Genomic DNA, 25,784 nt, shown 5'->3' on the forward strand with positions numbered 1-25,784 from the left:
AGATAATTGTGTAATCAAATAGAATTTTTGTTTAATTAGGCAGGAAAACCTCAAGATGTGAAATGGATGTATTTAAGTTCTCATGTGCTTTTTCCATTTGTAGGTCATGAATTTGCTTCTCCCTAGACTACTTTGCCATTAAAAGGCTATACGACTCCTAACTTTTTTAATGCCTGTGAGGAAAAAGTAATCGAATTTTTATTTTTATTGATGTGAGGAAAACAACTCAAAGCTTGTGTAAATCTGTGTAATTCCTGGTCTTTTCAAGGCTTAATTGCAAACTCCTAATACATTATAATATGCTATTCATTCCTGAAAACATCTCCAATGTGATATATAGTGGAGAGACAAACTGTTTTGCCCCTTGTCCTTTTTAGAAAGAGATTTGTAAATATGTCCTCTGGTTTTATATCCACTAGTGTTTAAAGGATTAAATCTTGGAGTGGTTTCTTATGTAGAAAAGTTTAAATTAATTTTAAAAAGTAAAAGTGAATAAAAAATAATGAGTAAGCATAGGAAAATATGGTGTATATAAATTTCTGTTCTTATTTTAAGTACATAATGAATGGGCCGGTTAAAAAATTCCTAAGACAGGAAACTAAATTCAAAAGACACCCTGCCTACATATCTTGCTTCACTCCTGTGCTCTAACCCCATCCACCCTCAAATAACTAGGTTCGATCACTTATTGATATTTTATTAGTGTTTCTTTACATAAAAATAAACCATGCAAATGTCTATTTTTTCTTACCCATGTTTGTTCTTATCATGAGTGTTCAGGCTCCACATATTTGATGTTTGACTACTGAAAGCTTAAGCCATATCCCTCCTTTTCTTCCTAGTCTTTATGTAGACAGGCCGTTAAGAAAGCCTGGAGGCTACTGCTTGCTGGGGAGCCCTCCTGTGGGCTGTGCTGCTCCGTGCTGTGTTGTGGACCCACCGAGCCTGGGGTCTGTATACCGAGGACACCGGATTGACAGTTTTAGTCATTCCTCATTCTTGGTGAGCAGGAGTATGGGAATGGGGCCCTCCTTAAATTGGTCTTAGGTCACTATCTTAGCTGGAATCCTGCTGTGCGTTTAGAGTGAAGATGTGACTGAGTCTGGGGTCCTCCCAACGTTAAAGGGGGCCTTGGGAGTACGAGGATGATTGTAGCCAGTGAATGAGGGGAGTCATCAGGTGGTCACTCCTTCAGGAGCAGTTTTTCAGAGAGTGGGCTGATTCCACTCTCCTAAGACCAGAGGGCTCACTGGGACCCTTAAGTAACTCTGCTGCCACTGCTCCTGCCTCTAGTGCAACACAGATCCTGACCCTTCGAGTTATGGGGGACAGCACCCATGGCCTCCCTGTGGCACAGCCAAGGGGTTAGTTTAAACTGCTTTAAGCCCAGGGTACTTAACTCTATTAAGCAACCATTGGTCATGGAGGAGCCTTGTAACCTTGAATGCGATGATGTGACGCCTTCTGGAGGAGTAAATTTAATGAATACCAAGTTAGACAGAACCCCCTCCCCGCCCCCTGTCTATATCCAGTGACCTAAAATACAAAATGAGAAAGACAGAAGGGATAGAAGAAGAGGAAAAAGGTACTAAAACAAAGGTCCACAATTTGACCCAATTGCAAATCCAAAATATACTCTGGGAATTTACATAACAAAAAAGAAAGGTGTCTGCTTGGCCTTTGATCCTCTGGCAGCATAGGTTTGAATTAATATCTCCCATGCACTAATTCACAAAACTTCATGTAATTAATCAAACTAGGTGTCAACTTACAGGTATACCTGGGGATCCCACTACATTTAAGCAATTTACCTCAACATCTTGGGGGATTTCTGAATAACATAGTGGACAAATAGGTATATTCACATTAACCAGCAGAACTCTCACCTTGCCTGTATTCCTTTTAGTCATATCACCCATTGTCCTAAAATATCCCTTGGTGAGCTGGAAAGCTCTGAACTCATGATTCATAAATTTAAATTAAATTGAGACTTTACTACTTCCAAATTGCCTTGACAAAATGATACCCCGCAGACCTTATCCACAATGAAATTTGTTAATATGGCCCAGTGTAAATTAAACAGGACTTTAAATTATTGAAAACCATTGTAAGAAACCTATTAGGAAGAAGTGAGTGTCCCCAGCACTTCTCCTTTGAGCAGCCTCTTTGGTCTGTTGGTTAATCTGGAAAAAAATTAGTGACAGCTCACAGTGGATTACTGCAGCCTTGAGATTATAGTCACAACAGATAAAACCCTTATACCCAGTCCCCGACATTATGAAAATTACTGACTCCGTCCCCTTAACAACTGGTAAATTTCCTGCTATCACAGATTTGGCTAAGTCTCTTCTGTTCAGTGCCTATGTCAACAGCCTCTCAGCTGCATTTGGCCTTCACCTCTGAAGGGATATGATACACCATTACCTGGTTAACCCTCCGAGAACCTCAGTAGCCTCACCATCTCACAGTCTCTGCAGGCAGGATCTGAACTGCATCCACTTTGCTCCAGGAGCACAGATGTGACCTGACACTAATGACATCCTCCTCTGAGGACATGTTTCACATGGATTCAGAATATACAAATAGTGAAAAAAAGAGCTCACAAAAAGTGGATATGCTGTTGATCCTCACATAACGTAAGGCCCTAATACCTTGGTTAAGTTCCTGAAAATTATTTGATAATCAGACGACTGCTTTTTCCTGACACTGAGGGGTCCCATTTAGCAACCACAACATCTGCTAGATTTTTTTTTTGGTGTTGGGGAGTCAACACCAAATTTGTTTACAAATTATACTTGAGTTTATGATGTTACTGGCAAATTGGCCCACCTCGAGGGCACCTTTACCACAGAAGGCTCTAGATTGTTTAAGTTGCCATGCAACAGGCACACCCGTTACTATCCTCAGAGTCACCTTCACTGTAGAGGCTTTGGTGACCTTATCTCACCTCCTGGTGTTATCCATGGCTTTAAGTTGTCCATAGGCTTCTGGTGAAAGAACCTGCCCTGGCCCCATACTATGCCATTAGCACTGCATTATGACATAGAGGGCTCTCTTAGAAATAGAGACTCTCATAAACGCTGAGCATGTGACCCTCTGCCAAGCTGACCATTACACCTTTGGCCTGGGAAACGGCACCCCACCAGGTAAGGATGCCTGCTGATATGTCCATGTGACATGATAGAGCCAAATCTTGGCGCTATGGCTTATGCCACCTATAGGAAGGTGGCCCCTTCTCTATTCTGTCCATTGAAAGATGCCGTGGTGTTGGAACAGTTCACCACTCCCCAAGATGGAGAGTTGGCTCAGGAGTGCCTAGGGATTCAGTGAGCGCCCAGCCCTGGGGAGGGCAGACTCTCAGGAGGACCACACACACTTGTACGTGGGGGAGCACAGTGTAGAGCTTCGGCTCTTCATCCATCCGTTGGGACATTAAGGACTGATTAAGGGCTGAGCCCACGGGTCACACAGCTCCCCAGACATCCAGCAGTCATCTTACTGCTGACCCACAGTTGTCCCCATCTGCCTATGTTCACAGGCCCTTGGACTGTTGTCTGAGCTGCTTTTTTGTGGTAAAAGAACTCTGGGGATGTCTTGACTGAGACACCCCATGTGTAGATCTAGGTAACACTTGTCTGCACCCCGAGACAACCAGCTCCCCAAAACCAGACTCACCAGGAAACCGCCAACCCACCTTGGACTTCCAGACTCTGCTGATGGTAACCATGGCGCTTCTCAGAACACAGAGCACCCCGCTCTCCCGCGAGGCATTCTGTGGAAGCTTCTCCTCCCGTACTGGTTGCAGGCTTGTAGGGCACTGCACTGGCTTTTTGGCAGAAGGTCTGATCAGTTGAATGAAAGATGTCCTGTTTCACTCATCAGGGGTAAATTGTAATGAGTCTGTCTTAATTTTTTTCCCCAATGCACTTTTTAAAGGAACAGTTTTAGGTTTACAGAAAAATTGATTAGAGAGCACAGAGTTCCCACGTAAGCCCTGTGCATCAACACAGTCCACACTATTTTTTACACCTTGTATGACTGTGGTATGTTTGTGACAATTGCTCAGCCAATATTGATGCAGTGAATTGCACAGTTTAACTTCTGGTCAAGATGATGGAGTAGATGAATGCTGTGCTCGCCTTCTCCTACAACTACATCTAAATTAAAGAGCAGCCATTCTTGAGAACCATCTGAAGTCTAGCTAAACAGAAGTTTTGTAACTAAGGATCCAAAGAAGAAGCCACAATGAGACTGGGGTGGTGACGAGAAATGAGCTGGTCCCCCACCCATGTATGGCAGTTAGTTGGAAGGTATATCTTGGCTGTGGAGTCCCCTCCTGAGGAGTGAGGCGTCACAGCCTCATACCAGGCTCCCCAGCCTGGACCACCAGTGCTGGAAGAGGAGCCCCCACAATATCTGGCTGTGAAAATCAGTGGGGATTCCATCTAGGTGAGACAGAGGGCTGTTAGAGTCCCAGCCTTCTCTTAAGGGACCCGCACAAAGACTTGCTCACTGATGGACGTACTTGCTCTGAGCTCCAGTGCTGGAAAGCAGCTCAAAAAGATCCTGGGACTTATGGGGAGGAACTGAACTGTCTGGCTTCAGGTCGAGGGCTGGAGAGGCAACTTTCTCTGCCATCTTGTTCTGATGTTGAGTGCCCCCTACAGAGCCATTAGAAGGGTGACATTGTTCCTTTGCTGAGCCCTCCCACAATCTGGAAGCACAGGCGCCAAATTTGAGTCTCCATCAAACTTGCCCCACCCTGGTGATTCCTCGAGAACCCACCCCATCCAGCTCTAGCACAGACCCACCCTTTTTAAGTGGCTGGCCTCAGGATGCCCTGCGCCTCTTGCTAAGTAGCCCCCAGCCCAACACCAGTAGGATCCTGCTTTGGTTGACAGCATAGCCTCTCCCAGGCACCTCTAAGCCCAGCACAGGTAGCTACTGAACACATATTACTTTGTAGCTTCTACCACGTGGCCCTGGGTCAGGCACAGGCAGCAGCTGACCAGGACCTGCACTGGGGCTCCTCCGCAGAAGCCCCAGGACCAACATACCCAGTGACCAGCTTTAGAGCACCACCTAGTTAGCTCCACAAACAGTACACCCAAAGGTTGGTCTCAGCAGGCACTAGAACCTGCAACAACAAATCCCAATCTGTGGGATCAACCCTCACACCACAGCTTGTTGGCTATAGTCATGGTCAGTCCTCACAGCTGGTCAGCCTGAGGGCCAGTTCTACTCACTGGTATGCCAACAGCAGTCAAGGCTCAACTCCAACAGGAGGGCACATACAACCCACATAATGGACACCCCCGGAGGATCTGGCTTAGCTGACCAAGGAGACTGTGCCACTGGGCCCCACAGGACACTTACTACATAAGGCCACCATGGCAGTATTGGGAGAGGTAGTGATCTGCCAGATACATAGAACAAACAAAGAGGCAGCAAAAATGAGGAGACGAAGAAACATGTCCCAAATCAAAGAACAGTAAAAAACTAAACAAAATGGAGGCAAGCAGTCTACCAGATACAGAGTTCAGAACACTGGTTATAAGGATCCTCAATGAATTTAGGGGAAGAATAGATCAATTCAGTGAGTCAACAAAGACATAGTAAACATAAAAAACTTAAAAACCATGAAAAAGAATGAGTCAAAAATGAATAATACAATAATTGAAATGAAGATTACATTAGATGAAATCAATAGATTAGATGTAATAAAGGATCGAATCAGCAATTTGGAAGACAAAGTAGCAGAAAACACCCAACTAGAACAGCAAAAAGAAAAAAAGAATTTTTTAAAAAGTGAGGATAATTTAGGGGACCTCTGAAACATTAAGTGTACCCACATTCTCATCATAGGGGTACCAGAAGGAGAACAGAGGGACCAAGGAATTGCTTTATTTGAAGAAAAAATAATGGGAAACTTCCCTAACCTGGCGAAGGAAATAGACATACAAGCCCAGGAAGTGCAGTCCTAAATAAGATGAGCCCAAAGAGGCCCATGCCAAGACACACTATAATTAAAATGCTGAAGTTTGAAGACAAAGAATTTTAATAGCAGCAAAAGAAAAGCAGTTACCTACAAGGGAGCTCACAAAGACTGTCAGCTGATTTCTCCACAGAAACTTTTCAGGCCAGAAGGGATTGGCACGAAATATTTAAATTGATGAAAAGCAAGAACCTATAACCTATAAGACTACCCAGCAAGGCTATCATTTAGAATCAAAGGAGAGAGAACAAGCTTTCCAGACAAGAGAAAGCTAAAGGAGTTCATCATCTCCAAACCAGTATTACAAGAAATGTTAAAGGAACTTCTTTAAAAAGAAAAAAAGAAAAAAGATTAAAAAATGTGAATAATAAAATGGCAGTAACTACATACCTGTTAATAATGACTTTAAATGTAAATGGATTAAATTCTCCAAACTAAAGACAGGGTGGCTGAATGATAAAACAAGATGCAAGTGCCCATCGATAGATGACTAAATAAAGAATATGTTACACACATACACACACACACATATACACATATATTATGTACACATATATACACAAACACACATATATACAATGTAGTATTACTCAGCTATAAAAAGGAATGAATTTTACCATTTGTGACAACATGGGTAGACCTAGAGAGTATGATGCTAAGTGAAATAAGTCAGAGAAAGACAAATACCTTATTATTTCACTTATATGTAGAATCTGTAAATCAGAATGAATGAAACAAACAAACTCATAGATACAGAAAAATTGATGGTTGCCAGGTGGGAAGGGTTTGGGGGGCTGACCCTCATTCCAGGGGGCCTTCAGGCGGGTTCGTTAGGAGCAGCCTCTGCGAGTTGATCTGTGGCTGCCGTACACCTGGGCTTGTTTGGAATTGACTTACTGTTTGGGGCTATTCATAGGGTTGCACTTCTCAAGTTATTCAGCTAGTTAGGACCGAAGGAAATAAGTTATATAAATGTCTAACCACTGTCCTGCACACCTGAAACTGTTGTAATATCGAATATCAATTGTAATTTAAAAATAAAAAAAATAAATAAGAATACACAGTTTACAATGGGATTGACTTTTTTCCCTGCCTCTTTAATCCCTTCCCCCCAATTCCAACCCTGACCTATGGTTGTTGCCATTTTCCCTTAAGAACTGGATCTCTGAAGGCAGGACGTCTCCTCCCACATGCTCATGGCGTGTAGCCGGGTCCTGGAGCACCCGGCACACTCGGGGGGCCAATGCACCCGGAGCCCAGTGCACCCGGGGTATGGTCCGTGGCTCCACCTGGGGCGCAAACCCAGGACCTTCTGCATGTAAAGCAGACATGCTAACCACTACACTATAGTATTTCACTTATATGTAGAATCTGTAAATCAGAATGAATGAAACAGAAACAAACTCATAGATACAGAAAAATTGATGGTTGCCAGGTGGGAAGGATTTGGGGGGCTGAGTGAAAAAGGGGAAGGGATTAAGAAGTACACATTGGCAGTTACAAAATAGTCATGGGGCTATATACATAGCTCCATGTATAAGGTATTTCGTCAGTAGTACTATAATTATGTATGGTGCGGCAGGGGGGGCCTTGATTTACTGGACTTAAGGTGGGTATCACTTTGTAAGTTATATAAATGTCTAACCACTGTCCTGCACACCTGAAACTATTGTAATATCGAATATCAATTGTAATGGATTTACCACCAAGTGTTTATCCACTCTACTCTGGCATTGACTTTTGTGTTATAGAATCTGTGTGGGTTTTGTCAGATGTTTAATGCCATGGATCCTTTGTTTCTGTCATACAATTTCTTTTATTTGAAAATCCCTTATGCCCCTCCTATTGTTTTCATCTCTCCCTCCTACCTCAAATCTTTCACAGCCAAACGTCTTCTTATTGTCCCATAGTTTTGTCTTTTCCAGAATGTCCTATACTTGGAATCATACAATGTGTAACCTTGTTAGATTGGCTTTTACTTGGCAATGTACTTTTAAGGTTCCTCCATATGTTTTCATGGCTTGATGCCTCATTTCTTACCATCACTGAATAGTATTTCATCATATGGATTTACCACCAAGTGTTTATCCACTCTACTCTTGAATGACATCTTGCTTAACTAACTCTTGCCATTTAGGAATGAAACACTTACAAACATTCATATATAGGTTTTTCTGTAAACATAAGGTTTAAACTCATTCATTTAGATCAATTTCAAGGAGTATGATTGCTGTATCTTATTATGTTGTAAGAGTATATTTAATTTTGACAGAAAATTCCTGTCTCCAATGTAGACATACCCAGTTCCATTCCCATCAAGAACAAAGAGGTCTACCTGCAGTTTCACATCTGCACCAATATTTGGTGTTCTGAGTGTTTTGAATTTTTGACACATAGTGATAACTCTTTTATTTGTAACACAGTGACATATGTTGAACATGTTTTCATATTGCTTATTTCTCATACGTATTTTTCTTTGGTGAGTTGTCTGTTTATACCTTTTGCTTATTTTTATTTAGGTTATTTGTCTTCCTGTATGCTTGGGCTTTAAAAGATTTTTTTTTTTTTTGGATATTTCAGATATTAGTCATTTATCAGAAAAGTGTTTTACAGATTTTCTGCTAGCCTGTAACTTTTCATTCTCTTAACATTTTCCCAGAGCAGGTGATTTTCATTTTAGTAAAGTAAAACTTTTTTTTCTTTCCTGCTGGATTATTTTTTGGTATCCTCTCTGAGAAGAATCATCACTAAAGACAGAGTTACAAAAATGTTCTGTTATCTTTTAGGAATTTTTTACTTTTGCATATTACATTTAGATTTATGATCTATTTAAGTTATGAGGTTACGGTCTGTACCTCAGTGTGTGTGTGTGTGTGTGTGTGTGTGTGTGTGTGTGTGTGTGTGTGTGTGTGTGTGTGTGTGTGTGTGTTATGTGAATATTCATTATATCCAGCACTGTTTGTTTAAAAGACTTATTTTTCTATTGATTATCAGTTCACTATATCAGTTGACTGGTGGTATTTTTGTGGTGGTTGATAGAAAAGCAATTGACTTGTGTATCCTTCAACCTGGCTATACTCTTATTAACTCCAGGCATTATCTCTGTTGTGGGTTCTTTCAGATGTTTTACGTAGACAATCACATCATAGCAAACACAGACAGTTTTATTTCTTGCTTCCCAATCCATGTATTATTTATTTCCTATCTTTTTCTTATTACATGGCTAGGGCTTCCACTACAGTGTTGAATATGAGTGGTGAGAGGATCCCTCCTTGCCCTGTTCCTAATCTTACCAGAAAACCATCTAGTTTCTCACCATTGAGTACGATAATCAGCTACAGGTGTCCCGTGGCTGTTTTTTCAAGAGGAGATAGAGCCCCTCTATTACCAGTGTTTTATTATAATGGATGTTGGATGGTGTCGAGTCCTTCTTTATGTTCCTTTCCTAGTCTACTAATTCTGATATTAAAAATTTCTGTCTTTTCTCTTTTTTCACATATCTTAATTAGGTGTTTATCAATTTTATTGACTTAATTTTTTCAAAGGACTAGCTTTTGGTTTTGAAAACAAGGAAGAGTGATTTTTTTCCTTTTAAAACTTTAAATATTTCACTCCATTTTCTTCTTGCTTGCATGATTTCTAAAGTCTGGTTTAATTCTAATCTTTTTTCTCTATAACTAGGATTTGCTTCCCCCTTTGCCTTTTTTCAATATATTCTCTTTGTCTTTCATTTTTCTCTAGTTTGAACATGAGATACTTGAGTGTGCATTTTAATGTTTTTTTGTGTGTGTTTAGTATCTTCTGAGCTTCTTGGATCTACAATTTTCCATCTATATTTAATTTTAGAAAGTTTCAGTGATTATTATTTCAGTTATTTTTTCTGTTTCTTTTCTGTCTTTTCCTTTATGTATTCCCATCATGTGTATATTTCAACCTTCTGTCATTGCTCTACAGTTCATTGATATTGTGTTCTGTCTTGTTAGTTCTTTTTTGTCCTTGCATTAGCCTCTGATGAAATAAACTGCTTTCAGTAGAGGCTTAGTTAAGGACAGAAATTTGGGGGCATATTTTAAAATGCTATTTTTATTTTTTTGTTTCTCCATTTTGTAGAGAGTGGTTTGCTTGTAGCCTGAATGTTCCGATGGATCTAAGAAGAGTTGTTTATTTCAAGTTTTTGTTTGTTTGTTTGTTTTTTGCTTCTATGAGGTTGGGGATAATGGTTGCCAAGTCCCTTAAATACTAGACTAGGAAACAGAATTCTCTGACCCAACCTTTGATGATTGACATTTTGACAACCTTAGATTCTTATTCCTCCTTATTTCCTTTTGACCTACATCAGTACAAAGTGATAAGAGCGACTTGGTGTGCCTTCCATTGGCAGTGGCAAGAGATTCGGTCCTGTTAAAATCCTGCTCTTGTGTTTAAACCCCGACCCTAACCCCCTAACCTCAGCCGAAAAAGTCCAAGTATCCTTCCTTGCTCTCTCAAGCCATTTAATGACTGCTGGAGAGGCCTGCCTGGTTTTCTCCACAGACGTAAAAACCCTTCCTACACTCTTGGCCATGTGTGGTGTCATTAGCTAAAAGATTCTTAATGGGTTGAAGTATGCTCCTATACTCCACACAGGAGCTTGGGAATTAGAGAAGTTAAGAGAGCAGCCTCCGGGTGGCTGGATGGGAAACACATTCTGCAATTTGAAGATAGAGATTTTATGGTGTTTTGGAGGAAAGCACTGCTGGATCTTTCATTTGTGTTGTACTCAAGGGCAAATTCGCCATCAAACCATTGTGATTTTCAACGAGTGCACTTGCAGTCAGCAGCTGTTAGCCTGTTCTTTGGGGTCTGCAGGGCACAGGGTGGTGCTCTGTTTCTACCGTTAAGTGCTCTTATGGTATATTTGTCACTGTATGGGCCTATGTGTAGTAAAAATTGGCTCCAAGCAGCTCTGAGGCACATAAGTATAGGGATTTTGTAGTCTGAGTTTTCATGCCTTTTATTATCTGAAATCTACATTCAGTTAACTTTCTCGCTTATCAAATCATAGAGAGAGAGAAGGGGAAAAATCTGATAAATACTAAACAATTTCGAAGCAATACTTCCAACAAGAATATTTTCATTCTACCAGTTGCACCTGACTGCTCTAAAGGCTAGAGTACTTTAGGGCCAGTATAGCCAGCTGGATCTTATTAAAAGTTGAATTTCCACAGCTTTCCTGGAGTCTCATGTGTGATGATGGGAAACAGAAGAAAAATCTCTTAGTTCTTAACTCTTTTTATTGACATCATATAGATTTGACCCTGTCTTATGAAGTAATGAGGATAATAAGGAAGGAGATGAAACGATTTTTGTCACAATGTATTGATTGTCTTAAATAATGATATTTATTTCATTTGTATAGCATATTTTTATTCTCCAACATCCTGTGAACCTTGTCACTAGAGAGAAGATTTTATGTGATCACAGTAAAAGTGTGTAAATAATTCCTTTGTGTTCACGATGCTGTTAAATTTATGAGAAAGTATGGACAGAGTAAGGTTATGATGATCAGTCATAGAATAAATATTTAGAGATGGCAGAATTATATGTGACTTTTATATAAATGCAGTATAGATGTTCATTGCTGTCAGTCTCACGCATTCTATTGTACACATATTTGGGGTGTTCTAGGACTCAGTGGCCATTGAGGATGTGGCTGTGAACTTCACCCCGGAGGAGTGGGCTTTACTGGACCCTTCACAGAAGAAACTCTACAGAGATGTGATGCGGGAAACCTTCAGGAACCTGGCCTCAGTAGGTAAGTATGACAACTTACTTCTACTTTGTCAATTAGAAAGCAAATGTTTCTTGCTTACCAACAATTTTTCAAAGATTTGGCTTGTGGAATGGTAGGACATTGCTAAATTAATTAGACATAGTCACAGCTAAAAATGGATTTAGAACCTAATAATTTTTCTGTAATTTCTAATATTTTAGAATCCTTTTCTTTTTCTTTTCTTTTTTTTTTTTGCATTTTAGGAAAAAAATGGGAAGATCATGATATTGAAGATTCATATAAAAAACAGGGGCGAAAACTCAGGTAATTGATATTCACAGTAGAAAATAGTAGCTGATTTTGGAATCCTGTCATGTTCTGAAATTTAAAAAGTAGGAAACTAAAACCTTTGCTTCAAATTTAGTTATTAGAAAATTTTCACCAAAAATACCTTTTTATATATAGCATAAATGTTTAGTGTTTGCACAATAGCTCACCTTGAAATAGTACTATTACATTTTACATATGAATATTACGGTTTTGGTAATAGGAAGGATGAAGTCCTCTGGTAGACCATTTGTTATATTCACCTTCAAACAAATCAGACAAAGCAGAAAACCTACACTTTGATATAAATAATAAAAATGTAGTTCAAATGCCCTACTAATAAATACAGAATTGTTAATAAAGAAATAATTAATACTGTACTTCTCATTTTTTACAGAAATCATGGGGTAGAGAGACTCTGTGAACAAAGTAAAGAGGGTAGTCAATGTGGAGAAAACTTTAGCCTTAGTCCAAATATGAATCTAAACAAGAAAACCACTGGAGTAAAACCACATGAATGCAATACATGTGAAAAAGTCTTTATGCATCATTCATTCCTTAATCTGCACTACAGATTTCACACTGAACATAAACCATATGAGTATCAGAAATATGGAGAGAAGCCATATGAATTTAAGGAATGTGGTAAAGCTTTTAGTTATCGCCAGTTTTTTGATAAACAGGAAAGAAACAACAACGGAGAGAAAAACTATAAATGTAAGGAATGTGGGAAAACGTTTTGTGCTCGCACGTCCCTTCAAACACATAAAAGGATTCACACAGGAGAAAAACCCTACAAATGTAAGGAATGTGCGAAAGCTTTCATGTGGCATACAGCATTTCAAAGACACATGATAAAGCACACTAGCGAATCTCCTTATAAATGTAAGGAATGTGGGAAAGCTTTTAATTGTTCCACTTATTTGCGAATACATGAAAGAACTCACACTGGAGAGAAACCCTATCAATGTAAACAGTGTGGAAAAGTCTTTAGATATCAGCATACTTATCAAGTACATGAAAGGACTCACACAGGAGAAAAACCATATGAATGTAGGCAGTGTGGTAAAGCCTTCAGTTGTCCCAGTTCTCGTCGAAAACATGAAAGAACTCACACTGGAGAGAAACCCTACAAATGTAAGGAATGTGGGAAGGCCTTTAGTGATCTGACAGGCCTTCGAGTACACATGATTACTCACACAGGAGATGGACCTTATAAATGTAAGACATGTGACAAAGCATTCTTGTCTCCCAGTTCATTTCGGATACATGAAAGGATTCACACTGGAGAGAAACCTTATGAATGTAAAGTATGTGGTAAAGCCTTCAGTTATTATTCTTCCTTTCAATCACATGAAAGAATTCACACTGGAGAGAAACCCTATGAATGCAAGGAATGTGGGAAAGCCTTCTCTCGTCATCAAACCTTAAAAATACACATGAGAATGCACACTGGAGAGAAACCCTATGAATGTAAAGAATGTGGGAAAGCCTACAGGTGTTATCTTTCCTTCCAAATACATAAAAGAAGTCATACTGAAGAGAAACCCTATGAATGTAAACAATGTGGTAAAGCCTACAAACATTACAGTTCCTTAGAAGCACACAAAAGAATTCATACTGGAGAAAAGCCCTATGAATGCAAGGAATGTGGGAAAGCTTTCTTCCATAACCAAACCTTAAAAATACACTTGAGACTGCACACCGGAGAGAAACCCTATGAATGTAAGCACTGTGGTAAAGCTTTTAGGTATTACTTTCCCTTCCAAAAACATGAAAGAAGTCATTTTGTAGAGAAATCATATGAATGTAAGCAATGTGGCAAAGCCTATAGAGATTACGGTTCCTTGCGAACACACAAAAGAATTCATACTGAAGCAAAACCTTATGAATGCAAACAATGTGGTAAAGCCTTTAGATATTCCTTTTCCTTCCAAAAACATGAAAGAAGTCATACTTTAGGGAAATCTCACGAATGCAAGGAATGTGGGAAAGCCTTCTCTCGTCACCAAACCTTAAAAGTACACATGAGACTGCACACCGGAGAGAAACCCTATGAATGTAAACAGTGTGGTAAGTCCTTTAGATATTCCTCTTCCTTTAGAATTCACGAGAGAGGTCATGAGAGAAATCTTGCGAATGTAAGCCGAGTGGTAAAGCCTACAGCAATTACAGTTCCTTAGAAACAAAAGAACTCATGAGAGAAACCCTATGAATGTAAAAAAGTTGGAAAAACCTCAGTTATTATCAAAGTTTTTGATAACATGAAAGAAATCAGAAGAGAAATCCTATGAATATAAACAATGTGGCAAAGGCTACATATGTTACAGTTTTTTAATAAACACATGAAAAGACAGAAATACTATGAGTGTAAACCATGTGGTAGAGCTTTCTGTTCTCATCTAGAGTTTTAAATACGTGCATTTACAGTGAAGAAAAATTCTATGAATGTAAATGTGGTAAAGCCTTCATTTTTCACACATAAGTTCAAGAATACATGAGAGTGCACACTTGAGAGACATATAAATGTAAAGGATGTGGAAAGACTGTAGTCATCCCAGTTCCTTCCAAAGGCATGAAAGGACTTTCTAGATAAAACTTTTTGAATATAAGTTGTGTGTGAAACACTTAAATTGGCCCACATCCTTACATGTGAAAACTCCTACCAAACAAATAAAAAACAAGAAAGTTTGATAGAAATTCATGTATAATGTTCCAGAAAACTTTCAATATGAAAGTTATTAATAAACTTGTAAATATATTATTTATCTAGCTTCTCTTTTAATGTAAATCATTAAAATGTGGGTTTCTATTAATTATTTAAAGAAATGGATATTGAGGTGAGATAATTCTTTGAGTCATCTTCAGCAATAGTACTTAAATAGTGCATTTTTCTTAAATCAGTTAAAAAATTGTTTTTATTTTGAAGCTTGTTAGATTGATGAGTGAGATGCAGTGTATTTCTAATATGCAATTAGGTTTAATTCCTTATAATGTTTTATTTGGTTTGTGGTAAGAGGCCATTGAAATTTGACAGTGTGGTATTAGTTGGGATTTTCATATGGCCTTGTGGCAGTTCCTGTAAATCCTTAGTTTATTATATATATTCTACCTTTCTTATGGATAAAGTTTCTTTTTTGGATGACAAGTATAAGAGTCTTCATTTTCCATACCTATAAACAGCTGGAATAATTATTTTGTATGGGAGTTTATGAAAGAATATAGTTTCATGTAAATTATTATTTTCACATTTGGACTTTTACTTTTTGTCCTTTTATATGCTAGAATTTTATTTAAGAAGAGAGACCTGCACTAGGACAAAAATCTAGAGTGGGAGATATTCCTCTTTAGAGGAATATTATTAAGTAGATTTTCCAGAATCCATCCCCTTTATGGTTCCATCTTAGAATTCACCCGTGGCCTCACTTGCATGAGATTTGGAAAGGAAAAGCAAAAAAGGCATTAGTCAGATATTGGAGCCACCATTCAGGAAGAGAGAGATACAAAGGAGTTTCAAAGACACCATCTTCTAGCCCATTTTCTGGCTTTTAAGAGGCATAGATTTCCACTGAGGTTTTCAGAAGATCCACATCAAAGATCCATCAGAGTTTGAATTTTTCTTCAGCCCTCTTGTGTCCACCAGCAAACTGATTCAGACTGTTTTGCTTGGGATATTGTCTGATTTCCCTCTTCTATAGATTATATTCATATAAAACCTAATTTGTATAGGAAACACCAAAAGCTGTTTACAGTGCTAGTGTGTATTCCTGATTCACATGACATCTACAGTGGTGCCATCAAAAAGAGCGTCACTGGAATTTGTCTGTCTACTACATTGTACACTCACTGCCTTGACCGGTCCTTCCATGTGAGAATAAGCATCTTTCTCATATTCTTTCACTATGTTTTTAATTACACTTGATGATATGTGACTAAAGTATGAGTAGCTTTTTCTCAAAGGAATGTTTCTGTTGTTCCATTACAGAAGTATTTTATCACTTTTCTAATTCATGAAATGCTAACATATTACAGACATGCACCACTTAACAATGGGCATACATTCCAAAGTGCATTGTTAAGTGATTTCATCATTGTGCAAACATCTTAGAGTGGTTATACGATTATACGAAGGCGTGTGCGCGCATGCACATGCACACACACTCACACTAGCCTAAGCCTACACAGGGTCAATATCATCAGTATGACTGTCTTCCACCTCCACATCCTGTCCCACTGGACTGCCTTTTGGGGGCAGTAACATGCATGGAGCTGCCATCTCCTATGATAACTATGCTTTCCCTGGAATCCCTCCTGAAGGACCTGCCAGGGGCGGGGCTTGAGGTGCCATTCTTTTCAGAAATAGGTCCACATTGGTTTGCATGGTTTGTTTTTTCACCAGAGATTTGCTTGAAAGCAGATAATGTACCATGAGCATTCCTGTCTGATAATGAAAACCTCTTGGTGGTGGGGTCCATGTTTTCAAACTTTTTAAGGAGCCTGTTGAGGTCTGCAAAAGCTGCTAAACCCTCCACTGTGATTTTTCTTAGGAGTTCTTTGTCTTTTGCAGTTTTCTCTTGCCTCTTGCAGCCATGTGTTCCTGTTCTGATTACAACTTCTCATGGTCAGTTCCTTAGGAACCACCTCCAGGAGCTCCTCGGTGTCATTCTCATCCACACCCAGGTTAAAGTTAACTTGCTATCTCAACTGCAGTCTTGTCAGTTTTTGCAACCTCCTCATCCTTGGCAAATTCTTTGAAGTCATGCATGAACCTCTTGAGTGTCTTCTTCCAGATGCCATTCAAACACTCCTTAGTGACGTCACCTCCAAGTCCATGCAGTCATGGATGTTGTAACCCTTTCAGAATTGGATCAGTGTCTTCCCCAGTTGCAGCAGTAGCCTGGGCAAAGGACTTAAAAGCTGCTATCACTCCTTGATCCACCTGTTGGATCAAAGAGATTGTGTTTGGAGGGAGAAATACCACTTTGATATTGGGATGAAGATTATCAATTTTAAAAATGGATATTTGGGAGCATTATCAACAATAAGCAAACACTTGAAAGGTATGCTCTTCAAACAGTACTCCACTTTGCTGCCATTAGTAATTGAGGAAGAGGAGCTGGGTCATCCATGACCTTTTATTCCTGGCATACACTGGCAATGTGTTCTTACTGATATGCTTGAAGGCCTTGGGGTTCTCACTGCCAGATCACAAAGGGTTTCAATTTGTAACCTGTAATATTGCCCCCAAGTGAGATTGTTGTTCTATCCTTAAAAGCCTTGAAATCTGGCCTTGACATTGCCTCCTTATGGATGACATTCATTTGCAGAATAGGAAGGCTTAGTCCGTGTTGAATATTTACTCTAATTTTCCTCTATGGCTTATCTAGAGTTTCCAAATTTGTCAGCTGCCTTATCGTCAGTACTCACGGGCTCACCACTTGCTTTCACATCATGGAATGAATAACAGTTCTTGAATTGTTCACAGCATCCAGAGCTAATGATAAGTTTAGCATTGCAAATAAACTTTGTGGTCTGGCCATGATTATCCTGGCTCTGAGAGGGATGCGCTTCTAAGTTTGGTCTTCAGTCTACGTCATTAGAAGTTTCTCCATATTGTCTGACATAGACCCTTCTCAAGTATTTGTTACTCGCTGCCTTCAACTGAAAACCAAAGCTGGAAGCATCATACTTCTTAATCTCAAAACTTACTACAAAGCTACAATAATTAAAACTACTGGCATGGAGACCAGAGGAATAAAGTCTAGAGCCCAGAAACAAACCCTCACATACATGGTCAAGTGACTTTCAGGAATGAGAAAAGTGGCAAACTAAAGTTAAGGTGGGAGTATTTCCATGCACACAGAGGCCAAGGCAGAGTCCTTGAGAAGGTACCGTTCCCCAGGATGATCAGCTCTGGGTGGTAGGGCTAATTTGGACTAATTTGGCCATGGAGAAGCAGTGTTTTGTTCTTTCCAGATGGACACAGGGTACAGGTTTGCCTTTCCCGCATGCGATGCTTCTGTCAAAACTGCTACACATAGACTCAGGTGCCTTATCCACTGTTGTGGTGGTCCATGCAGCATTTCTTCTGATGAGAGAACTCATTGCACAAGAAGTGTGGCAATGAGCAAACGCTCATGGAATTCACTGGTCTTTCCTCCTGAAACAGCTGACCCAATACAATAGAATGGACATTGGAAAACAGTGGGTTCCATAGGTGGGACTAGCTTGCAGGGCTGAGGCGATGTTCTCCAGGAGGCTGTGTATGCTCTTAAAACAGTGTCCATTAAATGGCACTGATTTTCCCAGAGCCAGGATTCACAGGTCCAGGAATTGAGGGTGGAAATGGGACCGGCACCACTCACATGACCTCTGCTGCCCCTATTGGTCCACTAGCAGAATGTTGGCTGCATGTCCATGTGACTATGTTCTGTTGGTCCAGAGTTGGGCTTCAACTAGGGAACACTTTGATTCCATTGAACCAGAAATAAAGGCTGCCCCCGGCCACTTTGGTCCCCTGGTGCCTCTTAATCAACAGGCAAAAAGTAGGATTTTTGTGCTGGCTGGAGTGATTGATCCTGATGACCAAGTAGAAACTGGTCTGCTGCTCCACAGTGGAGGTAGTCCATGTCTGAGATTCGGAAGATTCCTTAGTGTACCTCTTACTATCACCAACCCTTGGGATTAGAGTCAATGGAAAACTACAAAAACCCAATCCAGGCAGGACGACTAATGACCCAAACTCTTAAGGAATGAAAGTTTGGGTCATCCAGTCAGGCAAAGAACCACGACCAGCTGAGGGGCCTGCTGAGGACAAAGGGAATATGAAGTGAGTGATGGAAGAATGTAGTTATAAAGACCAGCTATGAAGAGGGACCAGCTGCAAACACATGGATTTATTATGCATATTGCTTCCTTATCCCATTTTGAATAAGTTTGAGTACTATATATACATATTTACATCAATATGAAAAAAGACTGGTGAGACAGACTTTGCTGTAGATGTGGGCCCTTGCTGACTATCAGAGCACCTTGGAAGACTAAAGATGCATACATTGTCCCTCCACTGTCATAGTTGTGCCCACAGACTTGTTAAATGTTGCCAAATGCTGGGTCTTCTCTCAGAGGCCTCACAGCCCCGCAGCAGAAACCCTTCAGACACCACGGCCTTTCTCTGGGAAGGCCTTCATCTGAGAAGGCCACCGGGCCTTCCTGGATGAGCCCTGGGTCCTGACACTTCTCTTTCTCTTTAGAGGGAAAGTGCAGCCTTAATAACGTTATCAATTCACTTTCCTGAATAACTGTGCCGTGTAAAAAAGGGCCTGGCTGCTGGGAACCAGGATTTAGACTCAGCTTCTGACTGTACAGAGAAGATCCTGCAGAGTCCAGCCTGCTGTGTGCGTGGGTGACAGTGTGCAGCCATCAGAAAGGAGGCGGTAACTCAAATGCCAAGCAATTCACCTGGCCCTGTTCTTACAGGATGTTTCCAGGGGCGCTGTTCAAAATGCCAGGTGGTAACCCTTTAGCTTCTGATCATGGGGTGGGGACTCAGGGTGAGCTCAGAGCAATGACTGCTTACCACCCAGACTGGGACGCATTTCAGTATTTTCATTGGTGAGGCTCTGTCCACGCATGCCTGCGGATCCCCAGGTCAGTGGCATTCTCCTGCTGGACCCCTGCCCTTCTCATGCCTCATCTTTCAAAGCTCCTAACAAGAAAGCTTCACACCCATGACCTAACCACAGCAGAAGACTGAAAAATAACCCAGTCATTCCAGGGGCTCCAGGCTGGGCCCAGATGCCCCTACAGGACGAGTCGTTAAGAACACAACTGGGTGTGTAAACTGTTGTCTGAGACCACGGACCTCAGAACCACCTGGGCCCAGAAGTCACTTGGGCAGCAAGGGAGAGAGTAGGGTCATTCAGTGGCCAGGATTTCAGTTTGTTATCCTGGCAAGTGACCCATCAGGGCCCTGTCAGGAAGGAGGAGCCACAGTGCACCTGACAGGCCTGCGCCCCAAGGGAACTCCTCTGAAGAAAACTGTGCAGACACACAGGGTGGCAGGAAACCCTAGCCCATGGGGCACAGGGATGTTTGCAGAACAAGGCCCGGCTGTAGCCTCAAAAGCCGCATCACAAATCTCAACCCCAACCCCCCATAGGAATCCATAAGGAACAAATTCGAAGGTCAGGGTCAAAGATCCTAAGAGGGTTCAAAACCAGGTAAAAGGTCAGTCACAGGTCCCATAGAGAGGCCTGAGGATGGACAGTCTCGCTCCCTCAGTCCACCTGCAAATGATCTATTTCTGGCCTGGTCCTCTCCACATTCACTTTTGATTTTTTCACAGTTTTCCCCACTCAAAGCTTATGCAACCCACAGATTGAACTAGGAAACAAGATTCTAGTATTTAGTCAAAATAAACTTCAACATGAGTGGCAGAAAATGTTCGCTCCGCATCCAAAGCTATAGAAAGGCAGCTATGTCCTGGGGCGGTCATGGTCCTGGCAGGTGCTTTTCATGAAGAGCCCACGTGGCAGGGGCTGCTGCTCTGCCTGTGAGAGTGCCTCCGACCTCTAAATGCTGGAGTTCTGAGAGGATGTCCCTGCTCCTGGCCCAGGCGAATGACACAGAAATGAACCTGTTCTCTGAGTAAAGGGAGCTTGGGGTGTCGTTCAAGATCCAGGGAGGGAGGCTGGGCCCTTCTTCCTTTTTACAGATCCAACCAGATGTGACCTCGCAAGGTTTCTTAATGCCATGAGGAATGCCACATTCCTGATGACAATGCCAGACACAACAAATATCTATTACTCATCCCCATTAGGAAAACAGGCGCTGGGGTTGACACATCAGGAAGTTGGATGGGGTTGTCTCCTCCCTCATGGCCTTAAAAGGACCCCAGAGGGACTCACACACAATGTTCTCCTTTCCATCAGGCGGGAGCAGCTGGCCCAGTGAACCCCGAGAGTCCTACCTGTGTTTCACACCTGATGAAGGGATCCCATCTGAGAGGGTCTCAAGCATGTCATCACCATGGGAAATGGTCTCACTCTTTGGGACCTGAAGTCTGAACAGAAAAGTCTGGTTTCCGTGGGGGTGCGCCCCCAGAATCATAGGCCATCTCCCCCCCACTCCTCCATCCCCCCACCCCGCACACTGTACTCTGAGGCCAGGCCCTGTGCTGCCTGCTCTGTAAATCAACAGCACCCCACTTGTCCCTGCCATGGGACCCGTCATTAGCATCACCCATTTCCCAGAGGAGGAAACCGAGTCTCAGAAAGGTGAGGAGAATGGCCTTGTCACAGGACTGTTCGGCATGGAGCAAGGATCCCAGTGCCAGCCATCTGACTCCACAGGCCCACGCTCAGCCCGAAGCTCTGCTGAGGCCCTGGACCCAGCCACTGCCAGCCTGACATTCACTCAGCCCTGGTCCTGATGATGGTGATCCTTCTTGGCCTTGAAATACATTCGCATCTTGCTGGCCCTAAGATTGGGGGGCTCCAGCTGGCAGGCCAGGCTGTAGCTACAGGACAGAGGGATACCCGTGAGCTCCCAGAAGCCACACCTCAGGTGTCCCTCCTAGTCCCTGCCCTTAACTAGAGTCCCAGTGCTCCAAGGGTCATCACACAACAAGGCCTGGGACTGGCCAGGGAGCCATGTCCTTAGGCTCTCTGGAGCTGCCCATCAGAGTCGGCCCTGCCCTCCCCCTACTCCTCCCCGCCTCACCTCTCATCCTCCCTGAGCGCCTCCATGGCCTGGAACCAGGCTCCAAATTGCTCCTCAGGCTCCATGTTGCATCCATGTGCAGCCACCTGGAGGAGCTAGATCTCCGTAATTACTCTGAATTCCTGGGACAGAGGGAGGTACAGGATGCAGTCAGAGCCCGGATGGGGGTTACCTCAGGGGCCTTGTGGGGATGAGGAGCTGGGCAGGGGGCCGGTCCTGGGTCTTTGCTTACATGGGAACCCTCCTTCCCTCCAATTCCATCCACACTCTGCCTGTTCTCATAGTTAGGTGTAAATAGCACCTCCTCCAGGAAGTTGTCCTTGATGTCATCCGCTTCCCCACCTGCCAATTCCATGGGTTCCCCCAACTCCACCCCTGCTGTGTATCAAAATCTCCCATTAAATGTAAGACCCAAGGGATGGGGCCCCAGAGGTCCTGCCCAGGGGGGTCTCTGACTTCCGCACCCTCCCCTCCAGTACTGAGGCCACAGCTGCTCTCATCACTCCTTTCCTGTAAGTCGATCATATTGTTCTGGAAGGCAGACAGCTGAAGTCCATCAGAAACAGCCCCCTTAGCCCAGCCCTAGCCCCCAGCCCCACTTCTCACAAAGCACTACCTCCAGAGCCCACCAGGGGACAGGCACGCCCAATAACAGGACTTGGACCTGGGTCAGGCTCTAGGCTCCAGAAAAGCGGGGACAGGGAGGCTGAGGCCAGAGACCTTCCAGCTCAACCCTTTCTGATGACAGACATGGGGGCGGGGGGTGGTGGGGGAGGAGGGTGCAGGAGGAAACGACGACGATGACGACGACTGAGGCTGAGGTTTACCCAGTATTGAGAGGTCACTGCGGGGCTCTCCCCTCCAAAATCTCAGGATCCTAATCCTCATCCCCGACCTCCATACTCACGTCGCCTCCAGAAAATTCTTCACAGTGTCCACCAACTGCAAGTAAGTGAGGAAGGGGACGACACGATACCCTCTGCCATCATGGTAGTGGGCCCCAGCTCTCAGGTGTTCCCACAGAGCTGTTCCTGAAACCCCTCACCCTCTCCGGCCCTCCACCCGAGGGCTCCCACATGGGGCCGCCTAGGACCCTCAGCAGCCTCCCCCTAATTCCTCCCTCCCCTTCCAGGCTCTCTTCAGCCACCTCCCAGGACCAGCTTTAGGCAAATCTCAGGGTCAGTGATGCCCGCCCCTTCGCCCCTCAATCTATCCTGCACTTGGCTCTTCCAGGCCTCCTCCCGGTCACAGCAATGCTGTGTTCCAGGCACTGTGGCCCCAGGGGCAGGGTGGAGGGGAAAGGGCTCCCTCTCTTCTGACTCCTGGCCCCTCCCCCACGGGCACCCGTGTCTTCTGCTGCTGCTTCTGTGGGGATGCCTGTCGTTGGCCTCCTGCAGGGTCATAGACAGCTCAGTGAGGCCGTGACCCCCTCCCACATGTCCCTCAGCACCCCTGACCTCAGACCCTGGATATCTGGCCCCAGTCACCTGGTACCTATGCTGTTCTCATTCTAGATCAACCTCAGCTCTAACACTTACCCGTGTGTGACCTTGGCCCTGCCCTGGCCCCCCGAGCCTTTTTTCATCTGAAAAGTGTGAGAACTCCCCCACCTGCCAGGGTTTCCTGAGGACTCAGTGCTGAGGACTCAGTGTCACCTGGCTGTCATCACAGCTCTCCCCTCACCGCCCCACCCCAGGAGGGGCCCTGACCCCTCTCCTCACCTGATCCTCATCACCCTGTGAGGACTGAGCACAGGATCATGTCCCTCCACTTCCCAGATGAGGAGACAGAGGCCCACAAAGGGACAGGGACTTGCTCAGGGGTCACAAAGGAGGAGCCACCCCCTCCCAGTCAGAGGCCCTGTCCCCACTGCCTTCACTCCAGCCCCAGCCCCACCACAGACCAGGGTCATGTTGTCTGGGCTCCCACTGGGTGTCCAGGCCCCCAGCAGGCCAAACCAGGGAGAGGGACAGGGTGACTCAAGGGACCAGGCCAAGAGGCTCCTGCCTCACACAGCCCCAGGGGTCACTTCCCCAGGCTGAATCCAGGCAAAGGCTTCATCTCCCCAGAGCCCTCAGGACATTGCCCTGCACAGAAGTCTTCTTTCATCCACTCAGGAAGGGGGCCTTCCGAGCGCCATCTCTGCTGACAGTGTAGGGGTTGACCAGAGCCCTGGGTGGTGACATTCGCTTCCTATTTTATGTGTAACCTTGGGTCAGGAAGGCTCTATGAGGCATCCATCAGTGCCCCAGAAGCTTCTCATTGCCAGCTGGGCCATATGCCATTGCCCACTGGGCACCGAGAGAGAATCCTGCCGAGACTCGTTAGCAGTGACTGCAATAGGGACAGAGCAGGGAGTCACAGAAAGCACACTTTTTTGTCCTTTTAGACCCACGGCTGGGCAGCCCTTGTGTCCCCCTGGCCCGTGGGACCCCACAGGCTCCACCCTTAGTGCAGGCAGGGTCCCCTCCCCTGGGAGGTGCAGTGAAGACAGAAGGAGCAATGAGGGCGTGACTTCCTGAGGACAGACTGCACTGGTTTAGGAAGAAAGGACCTCAACCCTCTCATCCACCAGCAACTTAAAGGGAAAAAAGTGCTGACCTATGGACCAGAGACCTGCTCATTCTCCAGCTCCTCACCCTCCCAGCAATACCAGACAATACCACTATATCCCATGACTAGGGTTTCCTGTCCCCAGACCGCCCCCTCCTGCCCATACACCACCCACATCCCTCCTCCTCTTCCTCAGGACAAGACAGACTGGAATTTCTCGCAGAAACTTCATGTGATAAACTAACTAAACCACGTTCTGTCTGTTCCCCCATCATCTCTCCCTTCTCCCCTCCTGCCAGATCTCCGGCCTCCATGCTGCCTCTACAACCAGCTTCCTGCTCATCCTCTGCTCTGTGCTGCACAGCTTCTTAAATTTGGGGAGCTCTTTCCAGGGGAGGGAGGGAAGGAAAAAGAGACTTGGGATCGTTGTGGAGGTGTTTAAGGGCAAATCACTTTTATTTGTAAATCCTAAAGATTCAAACAGCCTGAATGAAGGTTTTTGCTGGTTCTCAGACCCCAGACTTTAATCCTGAGAGCTGAGGAAGTAGAGGGGCAGTTCCCACGACTCCAGAGATCCCCAGGGCATCCCACGGCATACCTCGGCCACCTGGACCCAGAGCTCCACCACCCTGGCCCTGTCCTGGGCCGTCATGTTCAGGTCCCTGGGGGGTAGTGATGATGCAGTCAGCCACACCGTGGAAATGGCATGGACAGTGGACACCAGGTATTTATTGCCTCTGTTGGTCCCAAGACCAAATGGAACCCTGGCAGTGGTGAGGCACCACCTTTTGTGTTAAAATTATTGGGGTGACATTAATAAAATCAAATAAATTTCAAATGTACAATTCAACATTATGTCATCTATATATTGTATTGCGTGTTCACCACTCGAAGTTAGATTTCCTTCTGTCACTAAATATTTGAATCCCTTTATCCTACCTACCTTTTCCCCGCTAACCCCGTCTCTCTGGTAACCACTAATCCACAGCCCATGTCCATGAGTCTCTGTTAATTTGTCATGGTTGTTTGTTGCTTTCAGTTTTATATACCACATATGAGTGAAATCAAATGGTTTTCAACTTTTTCTGTCTGACTTATTCGCTTAGCATTATCTCAAGATCCATCCATGTTGTCTCAAATGGCAGTATTTCATCTCTTCTTATGGCTGAGTAATATTCCATGGTGTATATGTACCACAGCTTCTTTAGCCAATCATCTATCGTAGGACACTTCAGTTGCTTCCATGTCCTGGCCATTGTGAATAATGCTGCCATGAACATTGGAGTGCATATATCTTTACAGATAAATGTTTTCAGGTTTTTGGGGTTAATACTCAGAAGAGGGATTGCTGGATCATATGGTAATTCAATTCTTAGTTTTCTGAGGCATCTCCATACTATTTTCCGCAGTGGCTGTACCAATTTGCAGTCCCAC

General features: G+C 43.5%; 1 protein-coding gene across 1 annotated transcript in view; it reads left to right on the forward strand.

The window, feature by feature from the left end:
• LOC102894570 (zinc finger protein 709-like) overlaps window positions 1-15,216 on the forward strand; it is a 17,834-nt gene extending 2,618 nt beyond the window's left edge. Inside the window, exons 2-4 of the mRNA XM_015589223.2 lie at window positions 11,663-11,789; window positions 12,011-12,071; window positions 12,472-15,216. Coding sequence (XP_015444709.1) covers window positions 11,663-11,789; window positions 12,011-12,071; window positions 12,472-14,257 — 1,974 coding nt within the window. The 3' untranslated portion in view covers window positions 14,258-15,216. The remainder of the gene's footprint in view (window positions 1-11,662; window positions 11,790-12,010; window positions 12,072-12,471) is intronic.
• Window positions 15,217-25,784: the final 10,568 nt, after the last annotated feature.

The sequence above is a fragment of the Pteropus alecto genome, unplaced genomic scaffold (assembly GCF_000325575.1).
Source record: "Pteropus alecto unplaced genomic scaffold, ASM32557v1 scaffold304, whole genome shotgun sequence".
NCBI classification, from domain to species: Eukaryota; Metazoa; Chordata; class Mammalia; order Chiroptera; family Pteropodidae; genus Pteropus; species Pteropus alecto.